This window comes from Amaranthus tricolor, chromosome 2 (assembly GCF_026212465.1).
Source record: "Amaranthus tricolor cultivar Red isolate AtriRed21 chromosome 2, ASM2621246v1, whole genome shotgun sequence".
Taxonomy (NCBI): Eukaryota; Viridiplantae; Streptophyta; class Magnoliopsida; order Caryophyllales; family Amaranthaceae; genus Amaranthus; species Amaranthus tricolor.
The window spans coordinates 27813331-27828074 of record NC_080048.1 but is presented as its reverse complement, the minus strand read 5'-3'; the positions used below and the strand labels follow the sequence as shown (position 1 = coordinate 27828074).

Here is a 14744-nt window from a genome sequence, read left to right as displayed (position 1 = left end):
CCCTCAGATTGTTCAGAGATATTCTCAAGGGTCCCTTTTTCATTTAATCTAAGATGCAAGTTGTTCAAACACTTAACACCTACTTTGTTATTTGGACCATCAAGAGGAACACCCAACTTCATAAATATCCATGTTAACAATCCACCATATCCTAACATATTACGCTTAAAAATACAATCATTCAAGTGACAAATCATCAAACAGGGAAAATTAATCTTGATGTTATTAGCCATACAATATATTAACGTAGCATCCCTTAAACTAACCTCACTTCTTTTAGATGTGCGAGGCAGAATAAATCGTCTTGCTATATTGTATAACAGCTTGTGCATTGGTGACAGCACATTGTGACTAACCTTTCCTCTTTTCTCTTTTATCCCTAGAAACTTCCAAACTACCTTCTCATTTATCCCAGAAAAATTGATTTTTGATCCAACAACATATATATCAAATCCAGTGGAGGGAACACCTAACCACCCTCCTAAAATCAAACTATTAAATTCAATTTTAATCTCCCTAACAACACTAGTACAAACGCCATGGTCAAAAGAAAAATTTGAAATAAACTCGCGCATCAAGTTGGGATACATTGGATTACAGCAGTGTTCTGCCATTAAAGATTCCCAAAATTGATTTTGCAAAATGGCGTGAAATTGAGGAAAGAAATTAGATTCATACCATTGTTTGTCTAGCCCGAAACCAATAATTATTTCTTTGGATATCTCCTCAGCACTAACTGGAATAACAACTTTTGCCCTTTTTGAAGATAATTTCTTTACTGTAGAGTCCCTTTCTCTCTTTTTGGTTTCATGCACTCCAGAGGCAACCGGGGTTTCCTGTTGCTTTCTTGATGAGGACTCAGTTTCGGTAATGAGAGGTGTTGGATGGATGATTTGTAGAGGTTTGGGTTGCTTCATTTTTGGTGTTTGATTCTTAGTTTTCATGGTGATTTGAAGATTTAAGAAAAGGAGAAAGCAAGAATGGAATGATGAAATGCAATTGAAGGCAGTTCTGAAATGCAGTGAGTTGAAGACGGTTTTGAGAGTGAAATTGAAGATGAAATGATGGATTTGTCGTGAGAGAGTGGCTTTAATAAGTATGAGGTGACGGTTACTTTAATGAATTTTGGTGCTTCATTGTTCTTATTTAGGTATATGGACACAGAGAGTGAAATGGAAACAGACGAATTTAGTGAAGAACTATGATGATTTAACTCCCGCTATTTTAATGGAAATTGCTGGGTAAATATATATATTAAATATTATGAAATTTTTTATGAAAATGAAAAATAAATGGAAATTTTATGCTACTATAATCTGATCAAATCAAACAAGCAATCATATGAGCATTCATAGTATATACTTTTAAATGGTGCGTACCTGATCCTTTCGATAATCGATTTTTCAATCAAGATTTTGTGGTTGATTGACCTTTTCAATTTTCATTCTGTCTTTAAGGATCACATATGTCACTCACTTCAATGCAGCTTGATCATGCCAAGTTCCAATCTCATTTTCTCATGTTGTTCCCTTTGAAGTGGTTTAGTCATGATATCTGCTATTTGCTCGTTGGAGTTTACATGCTTGACAATAATATTTTTATTTTCAACATTATCCTTAAGAAAATGATGCCTAATGTGGATGTGTTTTACTCGTGAATGATGCACTGGATCTTTAGATATGCATATGGCACTGGTATTATCACAATAAATGGGAACACATTCAAACTTAATACCAAAATCTCTTAGCTGCTGTTTTATCCAAAGCATTTGGGAACAGCAAGCTGTTGCTGCTACGTATTCAGCTTCGGCTGTGGATAATGCAACAGTGTTTTGTTTCTTGAATTCCATGAAACTAAACATGAGTCAAGAAATTGTACCATACCTGATGTACTCTTTCTATTAGCTAGATCACCTGTATAATCTGCATCACTAAAACCATTCAAATCATAAACATCACTTTTAGGATAAAATAAGGACAAGTCATCTGTTCCCTTCAAGTATCTTAGAATTCGTTTAACTGTAGTGAGATGTGATTCTTTAGGATTGGATTGAAATCTAGCACATAAACCAACACTAAAAGCAATATCGGGTCTACTAGCAGTTAGATATAATAACGAGCCAATCATGCCTCTATACATAGTTTGATCAATATTTGTTCCATTTGGGTCTTCATCTAATCTAACATTTGTAGCCATAGGTGTATGGTTGGTTTTAGCATTGTTTAGTCCATATTTCTTAAGAAGTTCTTTGATGTATTTTTGTTAATGAATAAAAATACCATTTTCAGTTTGTTTAATTTGCAACCCAAGGAAGAAGTTTAGTTCTCCCATCATACTCATTTCAAATTCATTGCTCATTAGGTTAGCAAATCCTTTACATAGCAATTCATTCGTGGCACCAAAAATAATATCATCAACATATATTTGAACAACTAGAATATCAGAACCTTTATTTTTTAAAAATAAGGTTTTATCAATTTTACCTCTAACAAAGTCATTTTGGATTAAAAACTTTGATAGTCTTTCATACCATTGCCTTGGAGCTTGTTTCAAGCCATAGAGAGCTTTATCAAGCTTGTAGACATGATCAAGACATGAGGTATTTTCAAAGCCTGGTGGTTGTTCAACAAAAACTTCTTCATCAAGAAAACCATTTAAGAAAGCACATTTCACGTCCATTTGATATAATTTAAAATTCATGAAAGCAGCAAAAGAAATTAAAATTCTAATAGCCTCTAACCTTGCTACCGGTGCAAATGTCTCGGTATAATCAATACCTTCTTGTTGATTGTATCCTTTGACCACGAGCCTTGCTTTATTTCTAACAATTATTCCATGCTCATCAAGTTTATTCCGATACACCCATTTCAATCCAATTACCTTTTTGTGTTTTAGTTTGGGTTCCAAATGCCATACTTTATTTCTTTCAAATTCATTTAATTCATCTTGCATGGCTATGATCCATTCGGAATCCTTTAGAGCTTCTTCATGATTCTTGGGCTCGAGAGATGATAGAAACGCAAAGTGTGCACAAAAGTTTCTCATTTGAGATCTAGTTTGTGTTCCTTTATTCAAATCACTTATAATCAAATCAAGAGGATGGTATTTTTGATATCTCCAAGGTTTTGACACAAAATCTCTTGTGGGAACAGTAGCATGTTCTGGTTCATCAGCTTGATTAACATTCTGTTCAGCTACTGGATTGTTCTGCTCATCTGTGGGAACAGCTGGATTGAGAACAGTCTGCTGTTCCTGATGTTCTGGCAGTTCCTGAACTTGATCAGTACTTTCTGCTTCTGCTGGAACCGGTTGTTCACCAGCTGTTCCTTGATCTTGCACTTTCAATTTTTCATCATCGTCCTCTAGATTTGCAAGACCTATCTTAAAATTATTTGTATCCTTTAACGCAAAATTGAGAAATGCTTAGTAAGTTATGTTTCAAATCCTCGACTAAAAATACATTATCGATAGCATGGGAACATGACCTTCCAACTTTTCCTTTGGCTATTATCTCACCCTTCATATTGTCACCGAAGGTTACTGTTCCCCCATCATAGGCTTCAAGTGAGAGAAATTTAGATTTGTCACCCGTCATGTGCTTGGAACACCCACTGTCGAGATACCATGAGCTATTCCCCCTCACTTGGACCTGAAAAAAATAATTGTTAGTTATAGGAACCCATGCTGTCTTGGGTTCCTTGTCGATTTTACAAGAATCTGTTTTCTTCGTCCAAACGTTATCGACATAATTTCTGTTAGAGACAGTGTACTGTTCCCTTTTGGTGCACTGGTCCTTCAGATGGCCAGTTCCTCCATAGAAGAAACAGATTCTGTCACTAGGGAGATCAACGTAAGCTTTCTTCTTCTTGTTATTCTTAAAGTAATTTAGGCCTTTTGAATTTTTACTTTTGGCATCGTAAATCCATTTGGGAGTAATTTTGATTTTCCCTTTTTCTCTTGAATTTAATTCAAGTTTATCATTATTGTTACGGTTAGGTTCTAGATTCAACTTTAAATTTTGAAAATCATTGCACATATCTTTAGTAGATGCATCATTCAATTCTTTATCCATGCCTAATAATTTCTATTGCGACAACTCAATATTAAGAATAACATTTTCCTTTTTAATTCTCTCCATATTTTCCTTTAGAATTATATTTTGGTCCAACAAACCGAAAAATCTGTTTTGAACATCGTATCTAAAGGTGTTTATATAGGAGACATGGTCTTTGCTTACCTTGAGTTCCTTTTCTAATTGGAGACACTTAACATTGCAATTTTCAAGTTTAATTTGTGTCTCCTTTAGCAACTCTATTAATTTATTTTTACTCAATTTGGATGGATGGACAGAAAATGAGTTAGAAGAACATACCTGCTTTATGGCAAGGGCATTAATTTCCATCTTCTAAAAATCTTCTTTTTCAAATTCGGTAATGGGTTTGGGAACAATTTCATGATTGGAGTTAGTAGTGGTTACTTCAAAGTCTCCAATTTTGATGACTCTCCAAACTTGATAATTTTCCGCTTTGATGAAGATCTCCATCCTATTCTTCCAATAAATGTAGAATTTTCCATTAAACATGGGTGGTCTTTGAGTAGAATATCCTTCTTCCATTCGCTCGTTCATAATTGACATTTTTGGGAACACCAGGATTCTGCCCTCAGGGTTTCCTGATCTACTGGGAACAGGGCTCTGATACCAATTGTAGACTCAATTAGGAACGGGAACAGCAACAAGAGGGGGGTGAATTGTTGTTGTTACTAGTTTAAGCGTTTTTGCCCTGTTTTTGCGGAATTGAATAAAATAAATAAAGCTTAAACTTAGAGCGAAATAATTAAAAGAGACAAACGATTTTTACGTGGAAACCTTCTAGGCCTAAATAGAAGGAAAAACCACGACCCCACGGGATTTCTAAATTCTCCACTATGTTTAAGGCAATTCGTTACAATTACATTAAACATCTTACTTCACTCAAAGCGCATCAACTAGGCCTACTCTTCTCTATTAAATTGCTTCACTCAAAGCAACAAACTTAGCTTCACTAAAAGCTAATTCTCACCACTAGCTTCACTAGAAGCTTTCTCCTTAGCTTTACTCAAAGCTAATCTCTTCTCTAGCTTCATTAAAAGCTATCTAATTTCCCCCTTAGACTCACCCGAGTCTAATTACAAATTCTCTCAAAAACCCTTACAAAGATAAAAATTCTCTAAAATAAAACCAATGAGTTGCACAAGAAAATATTATAAATTAATTGGCATTTTTAAAACAAAATTTTCTTGTAAAAATTCTCCCATAATTACGTATGATTTAATGGCTCATACTAAGGCGAGTTTTGAAGAATAACCGAGCCCACTATTTATAGAGCTAAAATCCCTAAGAATAAGGAATATTCCAATCCATTATCCCATTATCAAAAGATCATGGGAGTAATGTGGATAAAGCAACCATACGGTTATTTGATTAAGTCAAACCAGACAGAAATAACCGCTGTTCCCATTTGCCTTAAAATAACTTCTGTTCCCTTTAAGCAGCAGTTTCTTCAATAGCTGTTCCTGTTCCAGTATTAATTGCTGGAACGTGTTTTCTATAAATAGAAACGGTTATGCTTATTACGAATGGTTACTTGCTAACTTGTAGGTATAAAGACGGTTAAGAATGATAGCTAAGACCCATTCAACAACAACTAATTCTATTTTTAGTAAATCCAATATTTACTAAATATAGATCCTAAAATAAAGGATCTTTATTTAGAGGCTCATACGTAAAGTAATTTTAAGAAAACTTTTTGCCAATTAATTATAATAATTAATAAATGCAACAAATTAACTTTATTTAATACATTAACTAAAAATAATAATTATAAATAAATAACCAGAATTTCCAGTTAACGTAGGCTGACTCCAGTTAAGGAACAGTGCGCTGTTTCCAGAATCCAGTTTTGCTAGAACATCCAACTTAGGAACAGTAGACCTGCTGTCTCCATTTTACATCCCAAGCGATATACTTCTTCTAACATCTTTCGGATCCTTTTGACACGTACATTTCCATAAACTAAGCCACAGGTACTATCAACGATCACAATTAATCGGATATCGACCTGCACACAATCTCTAAACACATATTTGCTTAAGTGTAGTCATCATCAAAACTCAAGAGGTCCAACAAACATCAAGTTAGGACGGGGGGGGGGGGGGGGGATTTGAATTTTATTGCCCATGTGTCAGTTGTGGCAATATATCAAAGATAGGTAGTGTTGATATCCTTAGGGAGCACATACTTCGACGTGGGTTTAGGCCTCAATATCATGTTTGGGTTTGGCATGGTGAGGAGGAAGTTTACAAAGAGAAAAGTGTTGTTGAGGACGTCAATAATGTGGCCGATGTCAATGAGGATGTAGTAGATCTTGTTGATGGGTATGAGACAGATGAAGAGAATGTTGATGAGGATGTGGATCGTGTTGATGAGATGATGGAGGGACTCAAGGATGAGTTAGGAAAACGTCCTCGTGTTTTTGACTTGTTGACAGAGGCTTCTGAAAAGCCTTTGTACCCTAGATATACAAAGTTCACCAAACTAACAGCAGTGTTGACAATTTTATTCATTAAGTCAAAGATCAATTGGAGTGACGCTAGTTTCACAATGTTATTAGAAGCGTTAGGTAAGATGCTTCCTGAGGGAAATGAACTTCCAAAGTCGACATATTATGCCAAAAAGCTCATGTGTCCTTTTAGCTTAGAGTACCAGAAGATTCATGCGTGTCCGAATGATTGTGTGTAGTATCGAAATGAAAACGAGAACTTAGAAGAGTGTCCTAGGTGTGGGTTATCGCGCTACAGGCGTAAAGGGGCTCGGGATGCTAAAGGGCCCCCGGCTAAGGTATTATGGTATCTTACAATAATACCTAGATTCAAGCGCTTGTTTTCTATAAAGAAAGATGCGTCAAATTTGAGGTGGCATGCAAATAGGATGAAGAAAGGTTACTTACTCACACATCCATCTGATTCTCCGGAGTGGAAGAGTATTTGATAGGTTGCATAAGACTTTTGGGGATGAGGTTCGTAATTTAAGGCTCGGACTGTGTACGGATGGAATGAACTCATTCGGCAATCTTAGTTCTCAACATAGTACTTGGCCGGTACTTTTAGTGATCTATAATTTGCCACCTTGGCTTCTTATCTCGGGTCCGAAACAACCTGGCAATGACATAGATGTGTATCTTGCACCTCTCGTTGAGGATTTGAGAAAGATGTGGGATGAAGGCATTTCAGTGTTTGATGCATATGCTAATGAAGAGTTCACCTTGCGTGCAATGCTTTTATACACCGTTAATGATTTTCCGGCATATGGCAACATATCGGGGTATAAGAACAAAGGGAAGAAAGCATGCCCAATATGTATCGATGACATGGAATCCACGTGGATTCCTAAGTGCAAACACGTATTCATGAACCATCGAAAGTTCCTCCCACGAGACCACCAATATCGTAAGAAGAAGAAGTTGTTCAACGGGGAGGTTGAGGACCGTGTAGCTCGTCGACCGTTGACCGGTTATGAGGTTTATGAACAGGTTAAGGGAGTTGAGACTGTATTTGGTAAAACGGGGCAAGTGCAAGGAGGTGAAAACCGATTATGGAAAAAAAATCAATCTTTTGGAAGCTTCCATATTGGAGAGATCTACAGGTTAGGCATTGTCTTGACGTTATGCATATAGACAAAAATGTATGCGATGCCATACTCGGGACTCTCATGAACATTCCGGGTAAGACAAAGGATGTTAGGGCCGTGTGAGATTGATTTGAATGTAAGGGTCTTCGTTCGGAGTTGTGGGCACATGTTAAGGTGAGTAAGAAAAGAAATAGAGCTGATGAAGTTGGTGACAGTAAGAAGAAAATGAGTAATGGCAAAGTTTATTTGCCTCCAGCTTGCTACACATTGTCCAAAGCGGAGAAGCGGACATTTTGTGAGTGTTTGTATGGCATTAAGGTTCCGTCTGGTACTCATTCAACATGAAGAGATTTGTAAGCCTAAATGGTGAGCTGAAGTTGGGAAGCATGAAATCTCATGATTGCCATGTAATGATGCAAGTATTCTTACCAATTGCAATCCGTGGAATACTGCCAAAACATGTGAGATATGCTATTACCGAGCTATGTTCATTCTTCAACACAATTTGTAGTAAAGTTCTTGATCGCTTTAAACTTGATGCATTTCAACTCGATGTGATTGTAACTTTATGCAAGTTTGAGATGTATTTTTCACCTTCTTTCTTTGACATAATGGTTCATCTTATTGTCCATCTCGTTCGTGAGATCAAGCTTTTGGGTCCAGTTTTTTGAAGGTGGTGTTATCCTTTTGAAAGACACATGTGTGTTTTACAAAACAAGGTGAGGAATCCAGCACAACCCGAGGGGAGTATGATTCAAGGCACTGTGACCGATGAGATTAGTAATTTTATAGCCGAGTATTTGGCCATGGCAAAGCCTATTGGACTTCCCACCTCTAGACATGAAGGAAGGCTTGAGGGAAAAGGAACAATTGGCTCCAAATCGGTCACACCTCCACGAGAAAGCCTTCTACAAGCACACTTGTATGTGTTGTATAATATTCCGGAAGTTCATCCTTTTTTGAGTGAGCATTTTGGTATATTGCGCGCAAAACATCCTTCTAAAGGGGATAGGGCATTAATGCAGTTGCATAACAAGAAATTTATTAATTGGTTTCATAATCAAGTAATATGCGAAGAACTCAAGGGCGTATCCGAAATTGTTAAGTGGTTAGGTTTCGGTCCTCGTGATGATGTCAACAAATATGAGGGTTACGATATCAATGGCTTCACATTTTGGACTGAGGGTCAAGATAAGAAGTCATCGTATCTACAGAATAGTGGGGTTTTTATTTTGGCGTCATCTACATTTTACGCGAGTGCGAAGGATCAAGTGCCGGTTGATGCTAAATTGGTATACTACGGACGGGTACATGAAATATGGGAGCTTGACTACTCTACTTTCAATATTGATCTTTTCAAATGTAAGCGGGTAGATAATAATCGACGATGCATAAAAAATGACGACCCTTGTGGATTCACTGTTGTAGACTTAGCTCGTTTGCGTGATAGTGAGGAGCCATTCATACTAGCCACACAAGCCAAGCAAGTATTCTACATTGTAGACCCGTCTGATAAAAAATGGTCTATTGTTGTACTGGGAAAAAGAAGCATCCTTGGTATAGGTGATGTTGAGGATGAGGAAGAATATGAAGCTTTTGAAGACTCCCCTTCCTTTATCAATCCAAAATCAGTGGATCAAGATGATGTAGATGATGTAGATGTTGGTTATATGCGTGTAGATCACACGGAAGGAATACATTTGAATTAAGTGATTCACAAGGTAAGAATTTAATGCTTTTTAAAGTTTTTTTGGCACTTAGTTTGTTTTGCATGAAACTTTGCACATAACACTATTTGTTATATATTATTGTGTTGAATGTATTAGAATTGTAAATCATAGTCATGTTCTTAATATTACTTAGCTTTTGTTCTAATATATTTCTATTCATACTCTTTCAGGTACTGATATACAATGCATCTATTCAGAGACGAAATTGTCCCCGAGATTGAGACCTCGGATAATGAGCATCGTAGTTATGACAGTGAAGAGGACCAAATTGTGAGATACGAGCGTATGGCTGAAGATGCTCCACCGATTGACAATGATTTTGAGACTGAAGACGCCCCACCAATGGATGCTCCCACTACCAGTAAGAAAAGAAAAGGGCGAGGTCCTACGAAAAACCTCAAAGTCACAGAACCCATGCATTTGTAATACAATGCATTGGGTCAACCCTGCGGAAAATGGCGTACGCAATATGGAAAACAAGTGGGTCTATGTATCCGCAAGCTTTCCATATTGCACGCATGGAACGAGGTTCCAGAGGGTTTGAAGAACTCTCTATGGAATGATACTGTGGTAAGCAACTTTACTATTTTTACTCATTTAGTTTCATTTTAAAATTAATTTGATTGACAGTAATAAATATAATTTTTTTTTTGAAGAATCTTTTCCACATCGAGAGCGATGAGGACAAGAAGAATATGTTTCTTTCAGCTGTTGCTGAAAGATTCAGAGATTTCAAATCCAAGTTAGTAACTGGCTGGATTACGAAGAGGCGTGCCCGTACGACCAAAAAGGTTAAAACGGGAAACGAAGGTGGAGAGCAATCACCTTCAAAGATGCCCTACGAAATATGGGGTCACATATCGAAGAGGGATTGGGAGGCCTTTGTTGCCAAAAGAACAACTCCCATAGAAGTTGTAAGTATTTCATATTATATTATAGTTTACCAATTTGAATTTACTTCTTTTGATTCAGTCATTAAACTAATACATGACATTCGATTTCTATTGATTAATTAGGAAAAGCGTGGTAAAGCTTCTGATTCTACAAGCAAAAGGAAGTTTTACCATCGCTTGGGCCAGAAAACGTACGATGAGGTCCAAAAAGAGTGGGTGGATGCGGGTTTATACCCCAATCAAAGTTCATCCACGCCCTCATCTACGACTACCTCCGCATCCGTGAATACTCCTGCTGGAGATCGGGTGCGTGATTGGTATTGCGGGCTTCATTCCCGAGATACAAGTGGTAAATTTACCATTAATGATCTGGGAACGAAGAAGGTTGCTGCTGTGGTGAGTTTTGAAATTATTAAGTATATTCTTGATTTGTTTTGTATTCTTTGGCTTTGATGTACTTATACTAATTTCTATATATGTCACTTTTTATTTGAACAGATGGGCTGGAAGGAAAAAGAAGCTACGGGGGAGTTCACCCCAAGAGGCAATGTTGACGCATTGCATATGGTCTTAGGGAAAGACCACAGTGGGCGGGTAGTCGGAAAAGGAGGCTTCCGCGTGGGGTTACAAAAGGCATTCCGCAAAGAGTGTGTTGCTACTCAATCCCAAACGGCGCTGCGGGATGAAGTAGCAACCCTCCGCGCGGAGATTACAAAGGACGTTCTCGCCAAGCTGGCCGCCGTGTTGCAGAAGATGAGAGCACCCATTGTTGACTTGGCAAACCTGATTGTCGAGGATCAAGAAAGTCAACATGGGGATCTTAACGCTTCGGTCGAGCCAACACCCGAGCCCATTACCCCCGTAGCACCCCAGCTCATTACTAATACCCCTGAAGGGGAAAACCGCACACCGGAGAACATAAACTCCGCTGCTCAAAATCCGGAGCCAACTCCAGAGCCAGTGCTACAGGTACATAGTTTTTAAATATATAAGCACTTATTAATTTAAATTGCAACGCATTTTAATATTTTATTATGATGCTTATTATACTAAACGACACAATTTTCAGGAGGCGACTCCTTGTTCTCTTTTGCTACCTCAGTTAGGTGTTGCTAGTGATGGCGACTTAACTGAGGTTGCATATGGTGTGGCCCAGCCAAACAAAGAGGGCCAAACAGTGCATTCAATGCCTGTTACAAGTGACCACATCAGTGTGGCCGTGGAAACTATTGTAAAGGGGTTTGAAGATTTCTCACTCCCGGTTCCAATGCTAGCATGGAGCCTTGAGAAACTATCAGACGCCCTAGGTAGTTTCGTCACATGGCCATATGCTTGGGTCCGATTCACTAACATGGTAAGAATCATTTGTACCTTATTTATTTATATTTTTTTAATTGCATGCTCACACAAATTTAATTGTATAAATTGAAATAGCAAAAGAGTCCAAAGGGATCTTGGAGAGAGGTCGGTTCCTCAGCAAAGGTGTCGACTGGGTCAAAGTCGATGCCAAGCACTCCAATTTTGACTGATGAGGAGCTAAAAGATCGCTCTCAAGATTGCAAATGGCTGCACACTTGTGCATCTCGCATAAGTGAGGAGGACCCACTGATTTTGATCCTGCTGAAGGAGCAATACTGCTTTTTAGAGAGCCCGTTTGTAATTATTGGTCCTAGTGACATCGGGAAATTTTTGAGAGGAGAGATGCTGAACATAGCTCTTATCCATGTCTACATGAGGTGATGTTCATTATCTTAATAACCGAAATTTTTGAGAGGAGAGATGCTTGTTTAATTGTTTTAATAACCGAATTACTAACAAAATTTTCTTATTTGTGAGTTTAGTGCGGCTTACGAGGAGCTAAATTCTTGCAAACCTCCAATGAAAATTGGATGGTTTTGTCTAGAGTCGATTTCGGGTAGTAAATGTGTAAATGATCCAGATGACGTCAGAGTATACATTCAGACTGCTTTGACTAATTCCCTTGCATCTAAACACACATTCATTCTGGCTCCATATGTCGAAGAGTAAGTTTTATTTTTGAAATTAAACTTATCTTTTGATTTTAAAAGTCACCTAATCTCTAATTTGTTGATTTTAAATTTGGGTTTGTAGTTTGCATTGGATAATTTTGGCCATATGTCCTTTAACGAACACTGTGCACGTCTTTGACTCATTACAAAAACCTCAAAGCCCGCCTCGTAACACAAAATTCAAAGCGTTGTTGAATGCGTACGTAATATTAATTATTTTACCAATTTGATTTAATTAAGTGTTATATATATATATATATATATATATATATATATATATATATATATATATATATATATATATATATATATATATATATATATATATATATATATATATATATATATATATATATATATATATATATATATAAATAGTATTACTTTTCCCATGCGTTTCAGCACAATGAAAAAAGTGCGTGGACAAATGGGATCTACATCCAAAGCCAGATTTCCAAAATGGCACACAACACTATTTGGTATATATTATAGTGTTGAAGTGCTTAGAATTGAAAATCATAGTCATATGCTACAAATTACGTGTTAAGTTGCGATTTTAATCTCAACATAAAGGATACACGACCTCTAGTGGCTATAAATGGCTAAGAGGGGAAGGACAAGAAGTTGATTGGGCAGGATGGGTTTGGAATAATCTTAACATCCCTAAACATAGCTTCTTATGTTGGCTAGTGATGTGGAGGAGAGTCCAGACAAAGGACAGGCTGAAAAAGATGCAGATTCATACAGATGAGCTTTGTCCTCTGTGTGAACAGGAGCTTGAAACTTGTGAACATATTTTCATTACTTGTCCTTATGCCTCTACCTGCAGGAAACTGTTGGAGGACCAAATTGGGATTAATGTCTCAATAGTGGACTTGACCCAGCTCAGTACTTGGCTGCAAAAACCATGTAATGGCAGGTTTCGAAGGAGAGTGATCCAGTGCACCTATGCTGTTCTAATGTACAACATTTGGAAGCAAAGGAATGCTGCAGTCTGGCGGAAATGCATAGCAAGTCACCAAAGCACTGTTGAGAGAGTCACTAAAGAGGTTTACTGGCGAATTGTTAGTGTAATGCCTAAGAAAGTATCTTGTACTGATAAAAACTGGTTTGTATCTGTCTTAAGCTAGTTGTTTTTGGTTGGTGATGTGCTCTCTTAGTGGCTAGCACATGATTGCTCTTCCCTTTTGAACCCTTCCTAGAAGGTGGCTTCAGGGTTAGAGAATGATGCTATTAAAGTCAATAAGACCAAGGGTGGTTGATGTTCCTATTGTATGTTCTGGTACTCTTGTACAGTTTTTTTCTGTTCTAATACTACTTACCTTTTCGCAAAAAAAAAAAAGTTGTGATTTTAAGGGTCTTTAAGCGTTTTTGTAAATTTCGCACGTAAAGTAGCTCAAACTTGGTTTGTTATGCACGAAACTTGGCACACAACACTATTTGGTATATATTATTGTGTTGAAGTGGTTTGAATTGAAAATCATAGTCATATGCTAGAAATTACGTGTTAAGTTGCGATTTTATGCGTTTTTAAGCCTTTTTGTCAATTTCGCGCGTAAAGTAGCTCAAACTTGGTTTGTTATGCACGAAACTTGGCACACAACACTATTTGGTATATATTATTGTGTTGAAGTGGTTAGGATTGAAAATCATAGTCATATGCTAGAAATTATGTGTTAAGTTGCGATTTTATGTTTTTTTAAGCTTTTTTGGCACTTTTGCGCATAAAGTAGCTCAAACTTGGTTTGTTTTGCACGAAACTTGGCACACAACACTACTTGGTATATATTATTGTGTTGAATTGGTTAGAATTGAAAATCGTAGTCATATGCTAGAAATTACGTGTTAAGTTGCGATTTTATGCGTTTTTTAACCGTTTTTGACACTTTTGCGCATAAAGTAGCTCAAACATGGTTTTAATGCAAAACCGGGGCTGATTAAGGCCATGGTTATGCAAGGATTAATGTTGTGCGAAAGTTTTGATTAATGACACAGACAAAAACTACAAATAATCATGAAAAGAACACGAAACAACCACAAACACTTATACAATTCTGATCTAGCAAACTGTCGAGCAGCCCTCCTTCAGCTCAGCTTCTAGGAGTCCACGGGGATTGTTAGAGTGCTTTTAGGACCTTGATAGCTAGATCTAAGTACCAAGATTCCATTTCCACTATAGCCTAGGTCCTGGATGCATAGGTTTGGTCTCCACATGTCGTGCAAGGTGGTCTGGTCACTAGTTTGCTCTTGTGTCGTGAGGTCAGTATGCAGCCTTGTGTGGGCTCCTTTGGTATCTTAATTTCATACAACCACATTTGTATCAGATTTGCATGAAACTTGGCACACAACACTCTTTGGTATATATTATTGTGTTGAAGTGGATAGAATTGAAAATCATAGTTATATGCTAGAAATTACGTGTTAA

General features: G+C 37.3%; 1 protein-coding gene across 1 annotated transcript in view; it reads left to right on the top strand.

Moving 5' to 3' along the window:
* The window catches only part of LOC130805663 (uncharacterized), a 19535-nt gene extending 6086 nt beyond the window's left edge, over positions 1-13449 (top strand). Inside the window, exon 3 of the mRNA XM_057670443.1 lies at positions 12893-13449. Within this exon, the coding sequence (XP_057526426.1) occupies positions 12893-13449 (557 nt within the window). The remainder of the gene's footprint in view (positions 1-12892) is intronic.
* The last annotated feature ends 1295 nt before the right edge of the window (positions 13450-14744 follow it).